General features: G+C 36.2%; 2 protein-coding genes across 2 annotated transcripts; one reads left to right on the forward strand and one right to left on the reverse strand.

Annotated features, from left to right (window-relative positions):
- Positions 1-5,316: 5,316 nt before the first annotated feature.
- LOC134852964 (cilia- and flagella-associated protein 69-like) lies at positions 5,317-14,660 on the reverse strand. Its single transcript, XM_063868856.1, has 9 exons — positions 14,085-14,660; positions 13,651-13,805; positions 13,311-13,475; positions 12,621-12,733; positions 11,746-11,898; positions 8,140-8,936; positions 7,482-7,814; positions 6,878-7,192; positions 5,317-5,891 (listed from the first exon to the last, which is right to left on the reverse strand). Exons 1-9 carry the CDS (start codon positions 14,485-14,487, stop codon positions 5,356-5,358), a joined length of 2,970 nt encoding a protein of 989 aa, XP_063724926.1. The 5' UTR covers positions 14,488-14,660; the 3' UTR covers positions 5,317-5,355.
- A 655-nt stretch (positions 14,661-15,315) lies between these two features.
- On the forward strand, positions 15,316-17,783 carry LOC134853089 (uncharacterized). The gene is made up of 3 exons (XM_063869026.1): positions 15,316-15,503; positions 15,973-16,240; positions 16,941-17,783. Exons 1-3 carry the CDS (start codon positions 15,415-15,417, stop codon positions 17,616-17,618), a joined length of 1,035 nt encoding a protein of 344 aa, XP_063725096.1. The 5' UTR covers positions 15,316-15,414; the 3' UTR covers positions 17,619-17,783.
- The last annotated feature ends 7,342 nt before the right edge of the window (positions 17,784-25,125 follow it).

Consider the following 25,125-nt stretch of genomic DNA (forward strand, 5'->3'; position numbering starts at 1 on the left):
ATTTGAAATTCTTAACCATGTAATTGGGTGCTGTCAGAGTACATAAAAAGCCTGCAGATCTGGTTTCCAATATATGCGATTTTTCATGAGTTGTCAAAAATTCAAAGCACCGGAGGTGCGTTACACGCTTGTTTCTCTTAACCTCATATGTGACGTAAGCGGACGACTGTTACAAATTCTCAGTAAACTTGGAAAGTGAGTTCTCTTGTCATGATACTCAATTGTGAATACAGTAATTGTCTACTTACAGGCGAGTATGATTAGGCGCTTGTCTACTTACAGACCGCACTCCGAGACAAGTATATGAAAAAAAGACCTCTTTACAGCTTTTTCTGGTTTTCTGTCTAATTTCTCAATTTTTGTCTCCTAGACTATTGAAAAAAATTTAAAGCAAATTAACGTCGCCGCGGTTTATTTCGAGAAAAAAGAAGTAAAATCAGAATATTTCCTATCGATCAACAGCTATTTAATTAAGCTTCAGGAGCGTTAATTTAATTTTCTTGAGTGCATTTTACATGATTATGTTGAGATAAGGCAATCTTTAGGTTGATCCAACTGAAATGGATCAAAGGTTCACTGTCTAATAAAACCAATGGTATACTAGAGCTTCCGACCCTGTTTCTATTGGCGTTCGCGTGTTTTAGGTATTAAGAATCAACGAATTTTTTTCTTCAAAATTTAAATTTCCAAACCTGTAGTTGTGGTCTATCAGAGTACTCTCAGGGGTTGTGAACCCTGCCTCCACTTACGACTGCTCAAATGTGTGTAGTTTTCGGGATATGACGTTTTTTTGTAGTTTTTCCAAAAAATTTTCAAAAATTTAAAATTAATTATTTTTCCAAATTTCAAACCCTTATCCTGTAGTTGGGTGCAGTCAGGGTGGAGTGCGGTCTGTTTTTAGACAACCGCGTGTTCATACTTGTCAGTAAGCAGACAAATACCATATTAACCAATCAGAATCGAGATGAAAAAGCAAACTTTTGAAATGTGTCACCTTTTGTGATTTCTTTTGAGATTTCTAGGTACTATCAGGGGTTACGATACTTGCCTTCAAATATAACTGCTCAAACCCTTGTAGTTTTCGAGATGACGTTTTTTGGGATCATTCGAATACATTTCAGAAAACTTAACGAAATTGTTTTCTTCAAAATTTGAAATTCTTAACCATGTAATTGGGTGCTGTCAGAGTACATAAAAAGCCTGCAGATCTGGTTTCCAATATATGCGATTTTTCATGAGTTGTCAAAAGTTCAAAGCACGGAGGTGCGTTACACGCTTGTTTCTCTTAACCTCATATGTGACGTAAGCGGATGACTGTTACAAATTCTCAGTAAACTTGGAAAGTGAGTTCTCTTGTCATGATACTCAATTGTGAATACAGTAATTGTCTACTTACAGGCGAGTATGATTAGGCGCTTGTCTTTTTACAGACCGCACTCCGAGACAAGTATATGAAAAAAAGACCTCTTTATAGCTTTTTTCTGGTTTTCTGTCTACTTTCTCGATTTCTGTCTCCTATTGAAAAAAATTGAAAGCAAATTAACGTCGCCGCGGTGTATTTCGAGAAAAAGAAGTAAAATCAGAATATTTCCTATCGATCAACAGCTATTTAATTAAGCTTCAGGAGCGTTGATTTAATTTTCTTGAGTGCATTTTACGTGATTATGTTGAGATAAAGCGATCTTTAGGTTTATCCAACTGAAATGGATCAAAGGTTCACTGTCTAATAAAACTAATGGTATACTAGAGCTTCCGACCCTGTTTCTATTGGCGTTCGCGTGTTTTAGGTATTAAGAGAGCTAGCCATGGGGGCGTTATTAGTTCTAGAGCAGTTTGGATAGTGGCCTTCAAGCAGTATCACACGATTTGTAGTCTCATGTCGTACGCAATCCGAAATTGCTCCGAGTGAAAGAGGTATAAGCGCACAAGAGATAGTGTCCATGACCCTTGAGCCAATGGTTATAGGGCCTGTTTTTCTTAAATTTGTATGTGACATAGGTGCGACTGTTACATTTCTATCTTTTTTTCGATCCTTCTTTTTCGATCTCTTTTTCTTTCTTCAGTTTTTTTTTCAATCTTTCTTTTTCTGTCCTTCTTTTTGATTTTCTTAAAATTTCTTGTATATTATTTTGATCCTCCTTTTTCTTATATGTCGTTTTCAATCCCTTTTCGATTTCTTTTTCGATCCCTCTTTTTAATCTTTTTTTTTTCATATATGTTTTTTTTTATTAAAACTTGAATTTTCAAAAAATTTGATGTAATTTCTGTTTTTCAAAACTTGAAATGCCTCACCCTTTAGTTGGGTGCTGTCAGGGTACTCCCATAAATTGCGTTTCTTGCCTCCGAGATATGACGTTTTTTGTTCAAGATTTTTTTTCAAGAGCTTTTCAAATCTTACCCTGTAGTTGTGTGCTGCCAGAGTACTCTCAGGGGTTGCGAATCTTGCCTCCAATTATGATTGCTCGAAGCCTTCTAGTGTTCGATGTATGACGTTTTTGTTTTTGATTTTTCAGCAAACTTAAAGAATTTTTGTTCTTCAAAATTTGATATTTTCAACCCTGTACTTGGGGGCTATCAGAGTACTCTCAGGGAATTGCGATCCTTGCCTCTAATTGTGACTGCTCAATTTCTTGTAATTTTCGAGATATGACGTTTCTTGTGATTTTTTCAGAAAAAATCATTTATTTTTCTTTCAAAGTTTGGACTTCTTTACCCTTAAGGTGTGTGATGTCAGGGTATTCTGAGGAGTTGCGAATCTTGCTTCCAAATACGACTGCTCAAATCTTTTAGTTTTCGAGAAATGACGTTTTTCGTGATTTTTCAAAAAAATTCAGAAAACTCAACGAATTTTTTTCTTCAAAATTTAAATTTCCAAACCGTATGTTGTGGTCTATCAGAGTACTCTCAGGGGTTCTGAACCCTGCCTCCAGTTGCGACTGCTCAAACGTGTGTAGTTTTCGGGATATGACGTTTTTTTGTAGTTTTTCCAAAAAATTTTCAAAAATTTCAAATTCTATATTTTTCCCAATTTCAAACCCTTATCCTGTAGTTGGGTGCAGTCAGGGTGGAATGCGGTCTGTTTTTAGACAACCGCGTGTTCATACTCGTCAGTAAGTAGACAAATACCATATTAACCAATCAGAATCGAGATGAAAAAGCAAACTTTTGATAAGTGTTACCTTTTGTGATTTCTAGATACTATCAGAGGTTACGATACTTGCCTTCAAATATGACTGCTCAGATCCTTGTAGTTTTCGAGATGACGTTTTTTTGGGATCATTCGAATACATTTCAGAAAACTTAACGAAATTGTTTTCTTCAAAATTTGAAATTCCTAACAGAGCAGGGTGGAGGGTATTTTGATAGTGGCCTTCAAGCAGTATCACACGATTTGTAGTCTCATGTCGTACGCAATCCGAAATTGCTCCGAGTGAAAGAGGTATAAGCGCACAAGAGATAGTGTCCATGACCCTTGAGCCAATGGTTATAGGGCCTGTTTTTCTTAAATTCGTATGTGACATAGGTGCGACTGTTACATTTCTATCTTTTTTTCGATCCTTCTTTTTCGATCTCTTTTTCTATCTCTTTTTCTTTCTTCAATTTTTTTCAATCTTTCTTTTCCTGTCCTTCTTTTTGATTTTCTTAAAATTTCTTGTATATTATTTTGATCCTCCTTTTTCTTATATGTCGTTTTCAATCCCTTTTCGATTTCTTTTTCGATCCCTCTTTTCGATCTTTTTTTTCATATATGTTTGTTTTTGATTAAAACTTAAATTTTCAAAAAATTGATGTAATTTCTGTTTTTCAAAATTTGAAATGCCTCACCTTTTAGTTGGGTGCTGTCAGGGTACTCCCATAAATTGCGTATCTTGCCTCCAAGATCTTGCCTCCGAGATATGACGTTTTTCGTGATTTTTTTAAGAGTTTTTTCAAAAACGAAATAATTTTTGTTTTCTAAGTTTGAAATCCCTTACCCTGTAGTTGTGTGCTGTCAGAGTACTCTCAGGGATTGCGAATCTTGCCTCTAATTATGATTGCTCGAAGCCTTCTAGTGTTCGATTTATGACGTTTTTGTTTTTAATTTTTCAGCAAACTTAAAGAATTTTTGTATTCAAAGTTTGGTATTTTCAACCCTGTACCTGGGGGCTATCAAAGTACTCTCAGGGAATTGCGATCCTTGCCTCCAATTGTGACTGCTCAATTTCTTGTATTTTTTGAGATATGACGTTTCTTGTGATTTTTCAAAAAAGTTCATTTAATTTTTTTTCAAAGTTTGGACTTCTTTACCCTTAAGTTGTGTGATGTCAGGGTACTCTGAGGAGTTGCGAATCTTGTCTCCAAATACGACTGCTCAAATCTTTTAGTTTTCGAGATATGACGTTTTTCGTGATTTTTCAAAAAAATTCAGAAAACTCAACGAATTTTTTCTCTTCAAAATTTTAATTTCCAAACCTGTAGTTGGGGTCTATCAGAGTACTCTCAGGGGTTGTGAACCCTGCCTCCAGTTATGACTACTCAAATGTGTATAGTTTTCGGGATATGACGTCTTTTTGTGGTTTTTCCAAAAAAATTTCAAATTATTATTTTCAAATTTAAAACCCTTACCCTGTAGTTGGGTGCAGTTAGGGTGGAGTGCGGTCTGTATTTAGACAACCGCGTGTTCATACACGTCAGTAAGCAGACAAATACCATATCAACCAATCAGAAGCGAGATGAAAAAGCAAACTTTTGAAATGTGTCACCTTTTGTGATTTCTAGATACTATCAGAGGTTACGATACTTGCCTTCAAATATGACTGCTCAGATCCTTTGTAGTTTTCGAGATGACTGTTTTTTGGGATCATTCGAATAAATTCCAGAAAACTTAACGAAATTGTTTTCTTCAAAATTTGAAATTCCTACCCATGTAATTGGGTGCTGTCAGAGTACACTAAAAGCCTGCAGATCTGGTTTCCAATATATGCGATTTTTCATGAGTTGTCAAAAGTTCGAAGCACCGGAGGTGCGTTACACGCTAGTTTCTCTTAACCTCATATGTGACGTAAGCGGACGACTGTTACAAATTCTCAGTAAACTTGGTAAGTGTGCTCTCTTGTCATGATTCTCATTGGTGAATACAGAAATTGTCTACTTAAAGACGAGTATGATTACGCGCTTGTCTACTCACAGACCGCACTCCGAGACAAGTATATGAAAAAAGACGTCTTTATAGCTTTTTTCTGGTTTTCTGTCTACTTTCTCGATTTCTGTTTTCTAGACTATTGAAAAAAGTGAACGCAAATTAACGTCGCCGCGGTTTATTTCGAGAAAAAGAGGTAAAATCAGAATATTTTTTATCGATCAACAGCTATTTAATTAAGTTTCAGGAGCATTAAAGAAGGCTTTTCGGGAAGAAGTAGTTGTCTGCTGTCTGGGTTTGTTTCGTGAAGGCCTCTGGTCTTCAGGAAGAACCGGCATGTTGTCCGACGTCACTTGTCGAGACGCAAAAACCGTAGAGTTAAGTTTGCCAATAGATGTAGTGTGGAAGAATGGGTGCTTCAACACTGAGCTATCAATACGAGAGTTCGCAATTGAAGCTTCTTGTTCTTTTTTAGCCATTTTGAGAGCTCCATAATTCGAAGTTCGCAGGACGTATGCATCAAAGTCGGTCTTCAGTTTGACTTGCTGCTTCCGCATTGATTTGATCTCAGAGTACACCATGTTTTCGTCTGCATTTTCCTGTTGTTCGAATGTTTCATGGAGCGACTTCTGGTAGGCCAGAGTCGCTTCAGCTCTGTCTCGGGAAATTCGTGAAATTGCTTCGAGGGCTTGTTTATCCTGGCCAATTGGACTTATGTTTTGCTCACGAAGTTCTTCTGTAATTTCCTTCCAAACTTCGCTTATTTTGAAGTCTAAAAAACATAATTGTTTTCCATCGCGGTTGAACTGAAATGTGTTTTCTAACAAAGGTAGCCGGTTGATGTGCAAGTAGAATAGTTCCGATCAAACTCATTTAATCGTTTTAATAAATACCAATTACCGTGGTGCATAAACGTTTCATGTTTTAGTTCAGCTATACCCTTTATTGCATTTTATTTCAAAAAAAAACTTAATAAAGGGGGTTTCTGGGGATGTTGAATAAAAGAGTTATCGGTACTACTATGATAGACAGGTCCCGCATGCATATTGCATGTAATAATTTTGAAAATTAGTTGGGTTATAAATTATTCATTTCAAAAATCTTGCAAAATATGTTCAGCCAAATACTTTCCAAATTGAAAATTTTAATCACTTTTGTTTATACATTGAAATTTACTCGCTTTACTTTATTTTACGGTTTAACGACCATATGATTGGATTGACTTATTTGTCATCAAAACCCACAATTGGCGGTTTTTTTTTTTAGATTTTCAATTCTAAAATGGTTAGGGGGAGGTTTTATAAGATAACAAAACATAAAATTTGTGAAAATATACTGTGACATCTTTTTGAAGCGCTCAATCATAATTACTAAACGATTTGAGAGCTCTAGGTGTCTTATTCTCAAAAGACCTGGTTATTTTCAAGGGACCACTCTATCATAGTAGTACCGAGTTATCATATCGATGCAGAAATAATTGGAACCTATTTTTAACTCCACAACCGGGATCTAAAGCCCTCAGTCAGCTGCGATTTTTTTTATTAGCCCCCGGCCTGCTCAGTGCAGAACCAACTGTAGGGGAGGGGGAGAGGCCATCCATTTTGCCGCAGCCGTCCCACCTTGAGGAGGCGGATGACACTGGGAACCCTCCAACCGTGACCGAAGCGGGATTCGAACGCATGACCCCAACAACAACAAAACATATTTTTCGATATATTGAAAAATGCGATAGTGAAATTCCTGTGTAAAATTGCTTACCGAAGTACCGCTCGATGTTAGCGAGCCATATATAATCCGTCGGAGCCAGACCTGGAAGCTCGTTGAATCCAATTTTGGTGAAAATTCCAAAAATCTTTGGCTTCATGTCGACGCTTACTTGTGATATGCTGTAGCTCATTTCATTCGAGCAACGTGGAGCGTTTTCTTCCAGGGCTGTCTCGAGCGGATTGTCGGGGTCTCGAAGGAACATTCGCTCCTCGGGCGGTTTTTGGCCTGGAAGACTAGTCGATGTTCCAACGCAGTCTTGCTGCCACAGAATGATAAGTAGCTTCGCTATTTTGAGCTCAGACTTTCCTAAAAATCATATATATATTCCGTATAATATACGTTGTAATGTTGGTAGTATTGTTGGCAAAAGTTGTAAGTTGGCCTTTTTAGCAAATACGCAATTTTCAAATGCAATTTGTGGTACATTAGTCTTGTCAACTGTAAAAGAAGGAAACGATTTTCACTCATATTGGTCTAGATGATTTTTGTTGCTTTTTTTTCAGGAAAAAGTTTTTAAAATATTGACATTAAGTTTGATTCTTAGAGGCTTTTTCTTATGATTTTTTTAAAGTTCACTTTATTTGTTATAGCTTACCTATCCAAGTCATGGCGTGATGCAGCGACTTCGGATTCTCCAGTAAGTCCAAGAGACATCCTAAAATCACAGATTTCAAACTATCTCCATTTTTGTTGGCCAATTTAGCCCGGCTGGCTTGTTCGCTTTTATCCACTTGAGTCTGAAGCAAGTCCAAAAGAACGAACACTCCTTCTAGTTCGAGAAAGATGCACTCATTTGTGTATGACCCGCAAACACAGTTCCAAACTGTCTCGAGAGTTGCGAGGATAAGTCGGCTGTATCCCAGACCAAGACAGACTTTCTTTGGGTTTATCCGAAGGGTTTTGGTCAGAATCTGTATTGCTTCTTCGCCTGATATGAATAGAATCATATGTAAATAAAAATATAATTTTTTCTTTGACTTGATTCTATAAATCTTAAAATTAGCAAAAAAAAACAGCAAATTGGGTCGATTTTGACTCAGTGGTCGACTAGAGTGAAAATTGTGTCTTATCAGAACAATCTGTTTCTTAGTTTTCTGGTGTCGTTGTAAAAGTGTACTTTGTAAATAATAGTTCGTTACCGTCGATGCGGGGTAGAAAAATCGACTATCAGTTGGCGTGCTCAAATTAGCTGTGAATTTTTGTCATTGAATTACTATTATTATGCATCTGACTTAAAGAATAGTCTGCTTCACCTATATTTTCTTTCCTGTCGTTGCTACTTTCCATCAGCAATGCCAAAGTGTACATTATTTCACATGTGATATCCAAATTGATGAAAGCGTCCGGTGCAATGCTTTGTGCTTGAGGCGTGAAGTCGTGAACAACCGTGCTGTCCATTATATCGACAGCTTTGTTCAGCTCCGCCAAGTAAGTTGCTAATAAACCAGTTCCCATAAGACCCTCGATTATTGGCTCATCTCCCAGCGATATTATCTTCCGCATAATTTTCAACGTGTACTTAGCTTGAGCTAGTTTCGAACCGCGGCCTCCTGTTCCAAAGACACTGTTTCCATGTCCTTTGTAATCTTGATCTGATGGCTCTAGACACCAATCCAGAAACCCGCAAAGAGCTCCCAAACCTCCTGTTTGGACTAGTTCTTCCAGCATGGTGGGTAGAAGTTTTGTAATCGAAGCCAAACATTGCAGCTGGATTTCCTCGAATTGTGAAGGTAGCCAAGTGATATCTTTATCAGGAACCGGGCTGACGTAGTAAAACATAGCGGGAAGGAGTTTGAATTCCTTCATAAGAGGCGTGAATGATGGATTCTCAGTTAAGTTCATGATGACAGCAAGGAGCATTCGTTTGAATTCAAAGTCCTCTTCACATTCTGAGAAGCGTAAGTTCCTCGTGATTTCGTAAGTGGATCTGGTTTCGCTGTATGAGAATAGAGATAGGATTGTTCTAGCTAGTCCAACTTCGATGAATGGTGCTAGGGGGTCCGTTTTAGCTATGAGGTTGATGATGGCCAGCAGGTCGTTTCGAATCGTCCTGAAATAAGAGCAACATGAAAAACAGATCTGTAGGCGAACGTTCATGTTTTTGTTCCGACCATTGAAAATAGGGAGGAACTTTGTATTCAGGTCTGTTTTAGTTTTTTTTTGTTTGTTTTCCACTCAAAGTCAGGTACCGCAAAAAATTATCGGACTGGGTTGAGTGATATATCATATTAAAGCTCTTACATTCGTGATTTGAAGCACATTCAATATTTTTCAAAAAGTTTTCCCTGTGCCGAGAAAACCAGTTTGAAATTTTTGATTTCTCATCTTATTTCTAGCGAATAAAGCGAGCGAGCAGTCTTATTTTAATTGCTTAAAAGCTAACAATAGCCTAATTCAAAACGCAAAAACTTAGTTTTACTTGGGTAACGTTAGTTAACTGAGTATTTTAGCGCCTTTTTGGAATCTAAAATTAAATAAACTAAAAAAAGTTTTCGAAAATTTTTCGAAGTTTTTTTTTGTTTTTCTCGTATTTTTGCTGCAAAAATTGTTTTTCAATTTGCTTATTTTAGTATGGCTGTCGAATATACCTAATCATCAGTTATTTGTTCAGCTCCTTTTATCACACCACGTCAAAAAATGACAATAATTTGAAAAACTATCTTTTTAAGACTGGTCGGAACATTCTGTGCTACTTGCACAGTAACCGGATTTTTTATGTTAGTTTCTTGAAAATGAACATGAAAAGTAAATTTTCTTAACGAAGTGCATTATAGTTTTAGTTCAACTTGTTAAGATATATTAAACATCTAAAACTACTTGAAACTTCAGCAATGTTCTTAACGTTTCAGAGAAGCAAGCTTTATCAAATCGGAACGTAGACTTTGTTCGATATAAACAACTGGTTTAACAGAATCCCTCAATAATTTCCCCAAAACTGTATTTTTGTCAACCAATAGACATATTTTTGATCATGTCTATTTCTAAAACATCCGAAGTTTGATTTTTGAGTTCGTCAACATTCTTTTTTTGTTCGGAACATTGAAAATGGGAGGAACTTTGTTTTCGTGTGTGTTTGTTTTATTCTTCTTGTTTTCACACAAAATCAGGTAACACAAACAATAACTGGACTAGGTTGAGTGATATATCATAATAAAGCCCTTTCAGTCGTAATTTGAGCCATAGGAGAAAATGCCCTAATGTTTGATTCTCGTCTAATTTCGAGTGAGGAAAGCGAGCGAGCACGGTTATTTATGCTTATTTTAGGCCGCTTACAATAATTTATAAATGCCCAATTTTAATTTCGCCCGAATAAAAGTTTTTGGAGAGTTTTAATGCCATTTTGGGAATCAAAAATTACAGAAAATCAAAAAGTTTCTACTGGAATTAAAACTATTATAAAAATTGTTGATTTTTTTGATATTCTTATGATTTTGTTTTTGTTTTTCGAGTCATTTTTTTTTCAAAATCTGTTACCGATTTGCCTGACCGTCGAATATGCCTGACTTATACTTTTATATGAGGTCCCTTTATCACTACGCAGAAAAAGTTACACTAATTTGAACAAAAATTTACACTTAGTGTCAGCTTAGTCTATTGTTAAGAACCTTCTTTTTTCTAACCTAAGTCGCAAATATTGGTGTCACTTTTGGGGCACTCTTACAGTTTTTTGGTAGCATGTGCTTTGATGTTCGAATATTAATAAGTTAACACAGTTGGTGCATTTTAATTCATCAAATGCACCGAAGAAAGTTATTTGCTTAATCAACATAACAAGAATGAAAACACGATTTCAGAAATTTTCTAACTTAATATATCTGGCAATTTTTTGAAATTCATAATGTATTTATGATAAGGCTTTGAGCTTTGCTATTTGTTACATGCAAAGTTAGTGTAGATGCCTTCAGTTAGGGCTATTTCAAATTATTATTCACATTGTGTTTATTTGTATTTGGTGCCACTTTTGCCGAATGGCATTGGCACTCTATTAGCATATGTAGCTTATTTATTCGTGACTAGTGTTTGTAGCTGGCTAAGCGTGTGTAGCTGAGTGTTTAGTGCGTGAGACTCAAAATCACCTGATTGCAATAGGTCGCTGATCGAATCCTTGATTAGCCGAATTGTTGCTAATTCGAGGCTTATTTCATTTTTTTCTTATTGCACTTTCTAGAGCTGCTTTTTTCGTGTTCTCGCTAGTGTGTGGGAAGCTTCGCCTCTGTAAAACGTTATGGTCGAACATTATGTGCTACTTGCACAGTGAGCGGCTATCCTTGTTTCTTTTTCTATTTATTTGACTTCAAAAGTTTTAGCACATAATGTATTGACCTAGAGGAATAATATTGTGTCGTTTGTTGAGCAAAAAAACCTGATACGTATGTGTGAGTGTTTTGAGGTGAGGGGGCATGGAAAACATTTTTTTGAGCTGTTAACTTTCTTATGAAAACAATTTTTTGGCTCTTTTTCCTTTTCCCCCCACCTGCAAATTTTTATAATTGAAGTTTCTGTTCACATTGTCCGATTGTCATGAAAATTGACATGCAGACTAATTAGGCCATGACAAACATATTTGGTCTTCATAATTAACCTTGTGAAACCACTCGTTTGACCGTAAAATTAATGTTTGAGTGAGGTGGGGGGGGAAAGGAAAAAGAGCCAATTTTTTTTTTCGGCATAACAAGTATGTGCGCAAGTATTGTCCGCTTTATGGGCGCATCGTTGGTTTTGGCCCGTTCCAAATCTAACATTCAATTGTCATGCTGATTTTTTTCACGACAATTTGAGACAAGCGAACGAACTTTTTGGAAGTTAAAAAGCGTTGAATAGCGTCCAAAATTGGATGATGGCATTATTACTTAATTTACCTGTAGTGCTTGCTGTGTGTCTTTGGTACCAGTGTAACGAACGTGTCATAGATGGCTCCCATGCAAGGTTGATTGGCAATCTGGTCTGTGACTGCCACTGCGTCTCCGTACTCCAGCAGATTCCACAGAATCTCAGTAGACAGATACAGACCCCTGTAAATAGACACAACGCAGCGAAAATATTAACTAACAACTAATAAAAATTATGACCCTTGGAGTTTTTGTGCTGACTACTAGCTTTAACCACACCTTGATAGTGATTTTTTGTTCAACCTAAAATAGCATGTTTCTTCGGTTTTTGGTCGATCTTTCTGGTCTTTGCTTTTAGGGCATCTCATCTCGCTTAACGAATAATTTTCTCGCTTTTTCGTACGCTAAAGCTATTCAACGCCATTGCTGATGGAAGCTACCGAGGGTTTGGACGACATATTTACCCAAAAAGGATGATTATTATGTTGGACTAAAAATTGTCATGAACCGTACAACTATGTTTAGTACAACTTAGATAGGCAATTCTCGAGACAACGCGTTAACTCGCAAAATAGTCAACTTATAAATTTTAAGAAAATCGACAACGCTGGAAAATTTGGTTCAACGAAGTTTGAAAATTAGTTTAAAACCAGGCACTGACAAGTAGAGATTTCTTATTCTACTCGGATCCGCTGCGCTTAACTACATTCGGTACAAGTGATACTGTGCGCGTGAAACTGTTGATGCCGCTATTCTAGATTGTCTTGTTTGGTTATTAAAGAGTTAATTTAAAGAGCGAATTGTCTAGTTTTTTAGGTGTCTTTTTGCTTAGAGTTAATTTGAAGAAAGGTGCTTTTTTCTAAACTTTTTTTGCCAGTTGTGATGTTACGCATTGCGAAACATACCTGTCGACTTCATCTTCGATCGTTGGCATGCGAATGGAGATAGAGAAGGCGCCTCCTGATTGGATGACCAGGTGACAATTAGTGGCTGATTTGGTAGTCAGGTAGCGCAGGATCTAAAAATAGGAGAAATATTATCGGACATAAATATGGTCACGATAGCACACAGTCATCACAGCTAAATGTTTCGGCTCTTTTTTCTTTTCCCCCCACCTCACACGAACATGAATTTTATGTTATAACGAGTAGTTTTAGAAGGTTATTTATGAAGACCTAATATGTTTGTCATAACCTAATTAGTCCGTATGTCAATTTTCATAACAATCGAACTGTGTGAACAAAGTTTTTACTTGTAAAATTTTACAGGTGGGAGAAAGGAAAAAGAGCCTATGTTTCCAGACTATTTCCGCTGATGTTGAAAATGGTATTTTTTGTAATGTCACTTGGAATTACTGTTCGCTTTACGGTAACAAGAGCGAAGTCGATTCTGAACGCATTTGAAAGTTGATTGGAAGGAGTTTTAGGGTTTTATTGATTGAAATAATACTTAATATATCTATTATTGATTGAAATATTATCTAATAATGGATAAGCAGATGAACTTCGACCATCAAAATAAAATGATTGCTCAGAGTTAAGTAATAACAATGGGTTTATCCCAATCGAGAACAAGCTTAAATAACTTCTCTGTACCTGGAAGAGGACATTAATGACTAGTGGAGACTGGAGTAGTGTCATGGCCTTGACCAGTGTCTCTGCCACCTCACTCAACTCCAACATGTATCTGCTGTGTTCAGTCGGAACTCTCTGCTCCTCATCCGGTGCATTCCTCACTGTCTCCGATTCCTCCTTCTTTACCTGGAAATGAATTTCTCTACGAATTTATTCAAATGTTTAAAAAAAACGTAGCGTATTTTTTCTTTTTTTTATAATTTTGTTTTTACCATCACTGTGATTTTGCTATATTAGGGGGCGGGGGTATTAATTTGCTGGGGGGGCTATAATAGGAAATAAAGACCCCGTGTATCTCTACCTTTGGTTTGGGCATGGCTGATCCCAAGTATATAGCTAGGAGGGTGTGGCATATCTGAAGTTGCAGTTCCTCGTTGTCTATCCTCAGCAGGAACCCCAACTGGGCGAAGCTGTCTCGCAGCACTCCCTTATAGGCCACGTCGTCCGAGAGCTTCTCTGTAATGATAGAAATTTGATTTATTTAAGCTATTTTAACGTTAGTCATAATATACTGAAATTTTGCATGGTGAGCAATTTAACGACTGTGGACACACAACAAATTTGTTCTTCATATCTTAAATCGTAACATCACGCATTCAGTCATATTTACTAAAATGTAAGCTAACTAAGAAAATGGATTTTTTGAACAGTTAAAGGGAGGAGTGGGAAAGAGCAGTGTGTTTCATGGAAAGAAGAAAAATTTGATCTTCATAAACGTTTTCCTTATTCTCTCACCTTTCTTGAACGGCTTCTCCGCAATCTTGATCATCTGAATCATAGGCCTCAAGTACCTCTGATCTTCCAGACTCCTGTCAGCACACGCGTTCAAAATAGTCAAAATGTCAACCAGATCTCGCAAGTAGAACCCATCTTCATACTCAGTCACTATTTTCTGCAATATATGCAAATGTCGCTTAGTCAGATCACGTGAGTGAGGATCCGTGAACAAAGTAACAGCGTGTGAAATCTTCACTGGGTGAAAGTTGGAAGGCATTTCGTTCAAGTTAGGCTCGTCTGGTAAAACATGGCGCATAATGGGAGGCATAGTTTTGGTCTGTTTTTGCATCATTGGATGCATAACAGATTGAGCGCTTGTAGCACTGAAAGGCTCTTGAACCTTAGATTCGGCTATTGCCATTTTGATGGATCTAATTAACGTTTAATTGTCCTTATTTAAGCTAAAAATTCATTTTAAAAAGAAGTGTTTTGGCCTTTTCGAAATGAAGCTAAAATGCAATGCTGAGTTTTTATGTAGTTTTATATATGTACAATGCTGTTTTATGTGAAGATTTGATTGAATGGTAAAAAAACACGTGCAGATTCAGCTGAAAAGTATACCGATTTTTTAAACGTCGCGCTTACTGTTTATACCATACCTTATTGATTTGTTATCAAAGCTTTGAGCTTATTGAACTCTAAAACAAACCATCCAAAAATTTGTAGTTTTTTTCCAAACGTCTGCCCTAGAATATACAGTTTTTCTCCACCCCCCCCCCCCCCCCGCCCACCTAACAGAAGCATCAATTTTATCATTTTCTACAAAGTTAAATACGCAGACCAAATATGCTTGAGATAGCCTAGTGATAGTCAACATGTCAATATTTATAACGATTGGGCAATATGAACAAAAATTTTTATTTTGAAAATTTTGAAGGTAGGATGATCTGGTTCTGGGGAAGAGCCAAATAACGTATGAAATGTATATCATGTTTACATCGCTCTAAACTTGTTCAGTTATACCATTGCAATAGTTAAATAGTTAAAGCACCCCAAAAACATTCGCATTCATCTAAATTTTTTGTGAAATTGTAAAGGTCAACTAGTGACATTTGTTAGACGACGCTAGTGCGGTCAGTAACGCCTTTTAGGCGAGGTCTTACGAATTTTTATTGTTATTGAATTTTTATTATCGTATCTTTATTGTTTTTTTTGTGGTTTCTGAATCATTTTCCTGTTTTTCAGGTTTAATGTAGTCTAATTAATCAAAAGGATTTATCTAATCATCTAACTCCACAGTCGATGTACCTTCCTTGTGGTTGTGTGTAATTTGGAGTCTCGAGGAAGAATGTCGAATGTGAAGAGCCACAAATCTGCAATTGTGCTTGTGCCTAAAGTCTCGGAGGAGTTGTTGGGCACAATACAGAATATCAGACGGTAAGCACCAAAGAAACATTAGCTCTTTTATCTCCCCCTCCACCTCTCATAAGCATCGATTTCATGGTTTAACGAGTGGTTTTACAAGGTTGACTAAGAAAACCAAATGCGTTTGTCATGGCCTAATTAGTCCGTATGCCAGTTTTTATAATAAATGGCAATGTGAACAGAAAAATTACTCTAAAAAATTTGCAGGTGGGGAGAAGGAAAAAGAGCCGAAGCATTTATTTGATGCGTATAAAGATTTTCCTCACTCCTTAGAAATGTTGGCTCTTTTCCAGTCCTTTTATATGAAAGTCCATTTAAAATGCGTGAACAGTTGAACAAACTTCTACATTTCTAACATGCAAATTGCCGTGTGAACAATTTTTGAACATCTTTGTTTTGTAGTTTAATAAGGGGGTTGGAAAACGAAAAGAGCCCAAATGTTACACAAGAACAGCCGGTATAAAGTTTTTTTTAAATTTAGCAAGTACGACAAAGCTTTCAAGAGATGGATGCCCCACGTGAATCTAATCTACCCGTTCGTGGAACGAGAAGATGACAGCTTTAAAAAAGAAGTGGCCAACATCAAAAAGTGTTTCACACTGTGTGGAGTGAACAAGTTTGACATGAAGTTCAATTCGGAATCGGTGGGGTTTTTCGAGCACACTGCAACGTTCAATCTATTCTTGAAGCCATTTCCAGTTGATAGTAGTGACGTCATCGCTGACTGTGACGTGGGCAGTAGAAATCAGGTAGTTCAAAATTACTATATAAACCAGGAAGTGGTATCTAAACCAGCCGAAGTATCAACCAGCCGAAAACACATAAGTGTTATATATTAGTTATGGGATCTACTTAAAAATCTCCCCCCTTTAAAGGAAGGGGGAGATTGTTAAGTAAATTAAAACAGTCGAGTTTTTGACCAATCAGAACGCAGGAAAATTAGAATTCACAGTAGAAAGCTCTGTGCTAATTTACTGTATATATTCATAGAGGGGATTGTTAAGCAGATCCCATGGGGGGGGGGGGAGATTGTTAAGTAGATCCTAGTTATGTAACAGTTACGAAATTCATGCAAATTTCTTGCATATGATGTAATGTTTCTGCTGGCTTATATACTCTGCGCATTTTCGGTTGGCTTATACTTCGGTTGGTTTATTCATCACACTCAATTGGATAACTGAAGTTTTGGAAGAAAGATAGTCGGATCAAGTCAACATCCCCCGCTCCGCTAAAATGGGCCCAGAAAATATTCGCGAAAGGCTTAAAATTGACTGAAAATTCCCATTTAGAATCAAGAGAGTACATCGTAGCTTTGGCGGAAAGATAGTGTTAGTGTTTATATAGATTACTCAACAGAAAACGTAAATTTAATCGTAGTATTTGTGTTCAGAAAAGTAAAAGTCGATAATTCATCAGCGAAGAAAGTTAACTTAGTTTTTGTGATTTAAGGAAAGCGAATCGCTCTCAGGGTCAACAAAAGCTGCCGCATCAAGCACAATGGATTCAAAAGAACAACCGCTTGGCTACGTCGATCCATTTTCACAAATCAGCCAAGGATTAAATACCATCACGCCATCTTTATTCGACCTGCACGCTGCCAAAGACAACTCAATTGTTGGAACAGAACATGTCAACGATGCTTCGTTCAGCCAGTTTTGGGACAAGTCTTATGCTTGCTACAACTCAGAAACTCCCAAAAAATCAGCCAAAATTATACCAGAAACCCCCAAAATGGTTCCAAAGGAAAAGAAAACAGATCAATTTAAGAACTTCAGCTCCGAAGACATCGAACATTTTGACCAAATATACAAAGACAATGATTTAGAGAGAATTCGAAAATTACCGGCACTTCAAAGAATGCAAGCATCGCTTGTTCGAGTTTTTCCAGATTTTGACGATTTGAATACAATTTCAGAAGCAGGCTTCCAACCTCACTTAACGTTAGGACAATTTAAAAAGATGAATCTTAACAAACACTTAGCTGAAATTAAAGAGGCTTTGTTTGAAGATGGCAATGATGAAATTTTCACAGCTGACGAGATTGCCATCATCACGAGAAAGTCGGCTGAAGATCCTTTTGAAATACAAGCTATAATTCCACTGCCTGACAAAAATTCAAATAACTAAACTGCTCTAACAAACGTTTTTGAACATAGGTAAAACTTTCTTTTAAAATCTGATTATAATGCTGTAAGAAAAAAATTTTTTAATCTGTAAATATAGGTTCTATAAATAAACGAATTTGTTGAACATATCATTTGAATCATAGATCACAAAATTTAATTAAAATTTGAAGTCACTCGAAATTCGTTTTTCTATTATGACTACGACCTTTCGGATGTTAACAAACGACGTTTCAGAGACCACTGTGAAGGGTGGAAGCTACTGAAATGTAACACTACCCAGGTAAGTTTTCTTAATGTTAAGGTCATTGTTTTAATGTAAATCTTTGAAGTAAGTTTTAACGAAAGCTAATATATATTTTTTCGATGATCAAAACGAAATGCAGAACAAAATTCAACTATCTGGGTCGTACAAAGATAAGTTGATCATTACACAAGCTAAATAGTCTATTGCTATGTAGAAACTTTTTTTCAACATAAGTCGCAAATAAGTGTGCTCATTTGGTGGCACTTTTGGTATATTTCAATTTAATGCCTATATAAGCATAGATATTTTAATAGCACATGTTTTTGGCTAGCGTTAAATCCACCTTGCAAAAAGCGGGTATTATTAAAATTCGTGTCATTTGTTTTTTGTTTTTTTTCGACGATTTGGAAACTTTTTGCACTTATTGCAGAAATTTCAGTTTTTCTCAAAAACTACTTGACAAAATTTTAAAGTGGCATTAATGGGGACATCGGCTGCTCTTCTATGTGCCTACATATTTTCGCTAGTCTCTTTTCATTTAACGCCTAACTCTACGGCCTTCGAAGTTGCATCAGGTAGATTTTCGACCTATTTGTTTTGAGTTTTTTTCATTTGCTCGAATGTTAGCTTCACATATCTAAGACTAAGCTTTCAACTTAAAGAACAAATTATGGGGTTTTCCCCATTGTCAGTGGTTATTTCCTACCTTCAATAGAAAGAAGTTATGGAATCAAATAAGACCAGTTTTTGACATTTTGGCTAATTTTTAAAACTTTTAGACTTAAGGGGCTCAATCGCAACAGAAAGTGGTAGAAATTTTACTTGCTCAATTGGCTACGACCTTGTTTTCTTAGAAAAAAGACATTGGAGAATGTCCATTTTTCCAAACTTTCGACCTTTTTTTGGAAACTTTCCATTTTTCTCAAAAGTTCACATCTCAAAGCGTGTCACATCTCAAATAACGGGTTTTATCGAAAGAGAGAAAAAATTCCAGTTATGCAAACCTCTCTAGTGATTTTGAGCTTAATGGTTACTCAAGTCAACATGGTGCGTAGATCTTCCCTATCATAACTGTTTCACTCTATTTTTGTAGAAAACCCGATACGGACTTCGGAAAAATTGTCACTACTCTTGGAATTTAGTTGCTAAATTTGGTAATAATTTATTCGAAAAAATAGGTTGTGGCTATCTTCCCTGCCTAAGAGGCTATTCCCATGCTTAAGTGGAGAAAAGCTTTGAATTTTTGATAGTTTTTTGGAAACGTCATTTTTTAATAGTGTCTGTCCAAATATGAGATAAAGAATTCAATTGAAAAAGAAAGTGGTAGCTATCTCCTATAAATAAGCGGCGAATTCCCTATTCAAGCAGAAAATCTGAAAATGACGCATTTCTCAATTGGTACAAAATGAGAAAAAACCAATAAATCATGTCTATCCAGCATTAGCGGGGCTTCTAGTTTACTCTCAATTGTCCGGAGCGCAGACGTGAGACTCCTAGTCCACAGGTCGCAGACTAAGTTCCAGAACCTTGTAGTAGTTTAATTTTTATTTGATCGAACTTTTGATGCATAGCATTGGCTATTTTAAAGACACTGTGGCTGTTTTCAAGAATCGATAAACGTAGTTTTTATCGTAGATGAAACGATGATCTTTTTTCGTTTTTTTTCTTCAGAAAAAGTCTTAAAATTTGTTCAGACTCGATTTTTTGTTACTTTTGATTTCTTTCTTAGTTCGGTTCGTTTTTTTGGTAAAAGGAAGGCAAACTTCACCATTTTTTTACTGCGAAAGTGTAAAGGTCACAAAAAATGCGATCAATTTTTAGATTTCAGATTTCCAAATGAACAAAATACCTTCTGATCCAGTTTCTCAACTAGGGTTAATTTGACCAAAACGTGTCAATCAGAAATGGTACTAGAAAGTTAAAGATCTTTAAGGGCACTTGGTCTGGAGGTAACGAATGCGCTGTTGGCTACAGAGATCCTTAGTTACAATCTGACCGGACCTGTTCACTCAAACTGGAAATAATACGTTTCAAAAAAAGTTGTCGGATATTTATTGTCTGCTAATTTTTGTCGGCTTAGCTGCCTTATTGTAGATTTGTTTTTCTAAAAGGTTTTCTTTTAACATTATAGTTACTTTTAGTGTTCTCACCTACTTAAGCTGTTTGTTCTGCCCAACCCAAATAATTGCTGCCTATCCTATTTTTTATCGAGCTAGCGACTTAACTTTTGAGTCGTTTCAATGATTTTTTTTTGGTTTGATTTTTTTGGCTTATTTTATACTTATACTTGCTAACTTTTCTAAAATCTTGTTGATTTTTTTTTCGGCTGAAAGGGCTTCTGATTTCTGACAATGTTTTTTTTGGCTTTGTTACCGCTATGTACATCATCTTCTGATGCTAGTTTCACAGTTTAATGTCTTGACATGATTTTGTTTCAAAACTAGCCTTATTCATTTAAATATATCTATTTTTGTCAATATTTTTGAATTTTATTTCAGTTTTTTTATGTATCGCAACTGGTGCCAAGCTCAGCTTCGCCTATGTGTTCACTTTAGTTTGCCTTTTTAGAGGTTTTTTTTTGCATTTTCCTCACTTGTGTTTGCAAAGTTATCTTTTTAGTTATAGAATTCCTTACCAGGTGAGTAGAATCGATTTCAGTCTTTCGTTCATTTTTGTAAAAAAAAAAGTTTTGGTTCAATATATGGGTTTTGTATAATGTCCATTCAGAAATGCTACTTTTTGAAAAGACGATTAAGTGCTTTAATTTTGTATGTGAATGAACTAGCCGAAAAATACACCAGCCAAAAATGCGCAGAGCTTATAAGTCAGCCGAATTTCATGTGACAGAGGATATAAAACAGTCAAAAGTTATGTCATTTTTGACTTTTTCGTAACCGGTTACCCTTGGCGATAGCAAGGGTATTGCAATCGGGTACTAGACTTTTTTCCCGTAAACAACTTTGTCCACAACTTTGTTACCTCGATTTTTAACATAGTCTAATTTTGTAGTGTATCTTGTCTAGTGGTACCTAATACGCCTGGGGGACGGCAAAGGTCCTGGTTCGAATCTGATCAGGACCAGTTTTTTTTTTCAAAAACAAAATGTTCTGGATCAAAAAAACTTCGGTCTTTTAGTTGTCTACTTAGGTACTAATGAGTTGTTTTGTCGGCTTAGTTGCAACATCTAAGAATCGTTTATTTTAGCTGTAATTAATTTTCACTGAAGTCGTTTATAGCATTTTACAAATCCGGCCGAATCGAAATTTGGTTTTAATTTTACCTGCTAGATTCGTTTTTCATTTTTTTTCTCTTTTATATCAACTTAATAATTTTCGGCTTCAATAATATCAACTTAGTGGCCTCTTCTTGCGTCGTTACGACCAAAAAAGTTTTTTTGGTCGTGTGTGTTCTCTGAAGGGAAAAAAAGACAACGTTATTTTATAAGCTTAGAATTTTTTTGAATTTCTTTTCGTCATCAAGGAATTCTGCTCAGGTTTTTTCGGCTTTGTTACCGCGTGGTTATTATACTTCAAATCTGATCACCAATCCGGTGCATCTAGCGTAGGGGTAAAACAACTGCTTGAGACTGAGACGGCAAAGGCTTGCGGTTCGAATCCGATGGGCCCTTTTGCAAATTGGAGTCGTTGCGCTTTTTCAGACTATCTTTAGTCCTATTTTTTTGACGGCTTAGCTCCCGTAGCTCCATGATTCGGCTTTATTCCAAGTTCCTCTAACCCCCATGCTTGAGACGACAAAGCCCGGGAATTCGATTCCAGTTAAGAACGGTTTTTTTTTTGCGCATAAAAAATTTTTGGCTAGCTTAGATCATTGTCAAAAAAGTTCGGCAATGGGCATTCACCCCTCATTTTGGCTGCTCGGAAAATTCTGAAAGCTTTTTTAAATACTGATAGTTGTGTTTGTCGACTGTTTTTCTCAAACTTAATTTTACCTCAGAGTAATATCCGTCTCATTTTTATTCTCTACTGGTACGCTTGCGTTGTTTCTGACCTGATGCGGAGCTCCGCATCTGTGTACATGATTGTTGCTTAACCATTTTTTGAAAGTTACGCAATTTCTGCTTGTTTATATTTCGACTGGCTGAAATGGTTCTTTTTTTTATACTGGGCGATGATGAAAATTCATAATCAAATAAGTTAATCACAGAAATTGCAAATTTTTCGATATGGATAGTCTATCTGATAGGAATAAGCAGATTAGCAGAACATTTTTATTAAGTGGTCAAGGTATTTTTGTCGGTAATTTATTTCATTTCGCTGGCATATGTTGAATACGTTAATATTCGCAACAATAGGTTAAATAATATGGCGAAAGCGCTGGTTCGAAAATCTTACTTACTGTTTGCTAAAAAAAAACGTTGGTTATAGCCCGATTCACATTATTAAGCGCAAATTCCACATCTTTGGCACTTTTGGTTTTGCGGCATCGTCTATGCCTGGCACGAAAAAGGCCCTGAGTATGATTGCGGTGAGATTTTTTTCTTTTTTGCAAACTTAAGGAAGGATAGGCGGTTGGATAGACTACACGAAGGATTTTTTTAATAGTAACCACTGACTCGCTTTGCTTGCCTGAAGTTGGGCTAAATAGTTTTTCTAAGACAAGAAACAATTTGTGAGATGTTTTTCTATTTGTATTCCAATTGGAAAGGTTTTAATATGTCATAGCACTACCCATTCCCGTGAGCATTTGAGGAAACCTGATTTTGCTTGGAAAACAAAAAAGTACTAAAAAATCTGCCCGAAAAAGTTTCAATGGTAGTAACAAAAAAGTTTATTAGTTAAACAAATTACCGGTCTATCGTTTGTCTGCTTATTTTTCGGCTCACTTGCCACAATGCTGACTTTAGTTGTGACATAACCAAGATTCTTTCCTGTGATTTCTTATTTTATCACCGCTGAATTTGTTTTTTTTTGTTTTGTTTTGCTTGCTCAAAAGGTGTATTAGGCTTACATTTTGTCGGTTTTATGCTTAGTCACCTAGTATTGCCTTGTTCAAAGAGGTTTAGGGTTTCGAAACTTGAAACCTCAAATTTTTCCATTACAAATTTTTGTTTCGGCCCAACGCACGTCTACTCATTTAAAATCGACTTAGTTGCCGCACTATAATTTTCTTGTGATCGCCTATTGAACGCTGGCAATTGTTATTATTGATCAATATGGTAGTTTAAAATTGAATGTTTCATGACAAGAGTATAAACAATTTTGAATTTTGTTTTTGCACATTTTTTTTGTTTTAAATCAAGATACTGGCTTCCATCTTATTTTCTGTACGCTAGCTTACAATACTGTTTGCGTGTTATGGTAAGTAGTGCGAAGCTCCTGCTACGCCTCTGTTTTAAATGAATGCTTTCTTGCATCTGTAATTCCTGCCCTGTATCAGAATATTGTACAGTTAACCCTCGAGGAAGCTATTGCAAAGTGAGTTGCAGATATTCATTGGTCTTTAATTAGTAAATTATGACCATTTCTATTTAAGAGTCAGCAATGGCGCTCTTGACATTTACCGATTCCTTTTCTGTCCATGTTTTACGACTTTTCTTTCTTTCGGATTTTGATTGGATTACACTAGCATTGGGTTGGTAGCAAATCAAAATAAAATATGGTCGTAAACTTATTCCGTAATTTATTTTGGAACCGGATATTTTAAATCAGAAATTTCGTAGGTACTCAAATGAAAATGGTTCTCGTCTTTTTTCGTTTTTTCCCAGAGTTGTCACTTACTAGAACCTTTATAGAAAACCTTTACCTCACATGGTAGTAACAAAGATTTTTTTCTGTGATTTCATAAATTATCACCCCTGAATTTGTTTTTTTTTTCGTTTTGCTGGGCTCAAAAAGTGTATTAGGCTTACATCATTTCGGTTTTATGCTTAGTCATCTAGTATTGCCTTGTTCAAAGAGGTTTGGGGTTTCAAAACTGAAAACCTCAAATTTTTTCCTTTCAAATTTTTGTTTCGGCCCAACGCATGTCTACTCATTTAAAGTCGACTTAGTTGCCGCACTATACTTTTCTTGTGACCGCCTATTGAACGCTGGCAGTTGTTATTATTGATCAATATGGTAGTTTCAAATTGAATGTTTCAAGACAAGAGGATAAAAAATTTTGAATTTTGTTTTAGCATATTTTTTTTTGTTTTAAATCAAGATATTGGCTTCCATCTCATTTTCTGTACGCTAGCTTATAATACTGTTTGCTTGTGATGGTAAGTAGTGCGAAGCTCCTGCTACGCCTCTGTTTCAAATGAATGCTTTCTTGCATCTGTAATTCCTGCCCTGTATCAGAATATTGTACAGTTAACCCTCGAGGAAGCTGTTGCAAAGTGAGTTGCAGATAACATTCATTGGTCTTTAATTAGTAACTTATGACCATTACTATTTAAGAGTCAGCAATGGCGCTCTTGACATTTCCCGATTCCTTTTCTGTCCACTTTTCTTTCTATCGGATTTTGATTGGATTACGCTAGCATTGGGTTGGTAGCGAATCAAAAAAAATAAGATCCCAAACTTATTCAGTGTTTTTTTTTGGAACCGGATGTTTTAAAGCAGAAATTTCACAGGTATAATGAATTTGGTTTTCGTATTTTTTTGTATGCTTTTCCACGGTTCTGACTTACTAGTATCTTTATAGGACACCTTTATTTCTCTGTTGACGAACTAGGGAGGAAGTTGAAGTTTAAGTTGAGAGTATTGTGTACAATTTTATCTTAAGCTTTTAGAGTCAGATATTTTTGTAAAAACTACTAAGATTTTTAAAAATTGATTAATTCGAAATGTTTGCTGTACAAAAAATATTTGTTTTTTTTTCTGTGTTGTTTGCACTGAAATTTATTTCTGGGAAATGTGACTTTTTTGGTTCTAACCATGTTTCATTTCATTGCCTCTTTGATTGAAAAACTATGGCTCCAAGTTGGTTTTGTTTGTTACCCGCCATGTCAGGCACAGAGTTTTTTTATTGCCCCCCGTCCTACTCGATGCAGGATCAACCGCGACGGAGGAGGGATGTCATGTATTTTTTTCGTAGCCGGTCGCACTTTGAGGAGGCGGATGACACTAGGACTCCTCCAACCGTGACCGAAGTGGAATTTGAATGCACGATCCTCGTGGTAAGAGACTCTTGCCTTTCCCCACTCAGCCACAGCTGCTCCTACTAGAACATATTTTCAGACTGACAAGTTTTATTTCCACCCGCAACACGATTCGGATCAATTAGCTAGGATCCTCAAACAAAACCATACACATAGGTTTTG

Source organism: Symsagittifera roscoffensis, chromosome 8, assembly GCF_963678635.1.
Source record: "Symsagittifera roscoffensis chromosome 8, txSymRosc1.1, whole genome shotgun sequence".
In the NCBI taxonomy this organism is placed as follows: Eukaryota; Metazoa; Xenacoelomorpha; order Acoela; family Convolutidae; genus Symsagittifera; species Symsagittifera roscoffensis.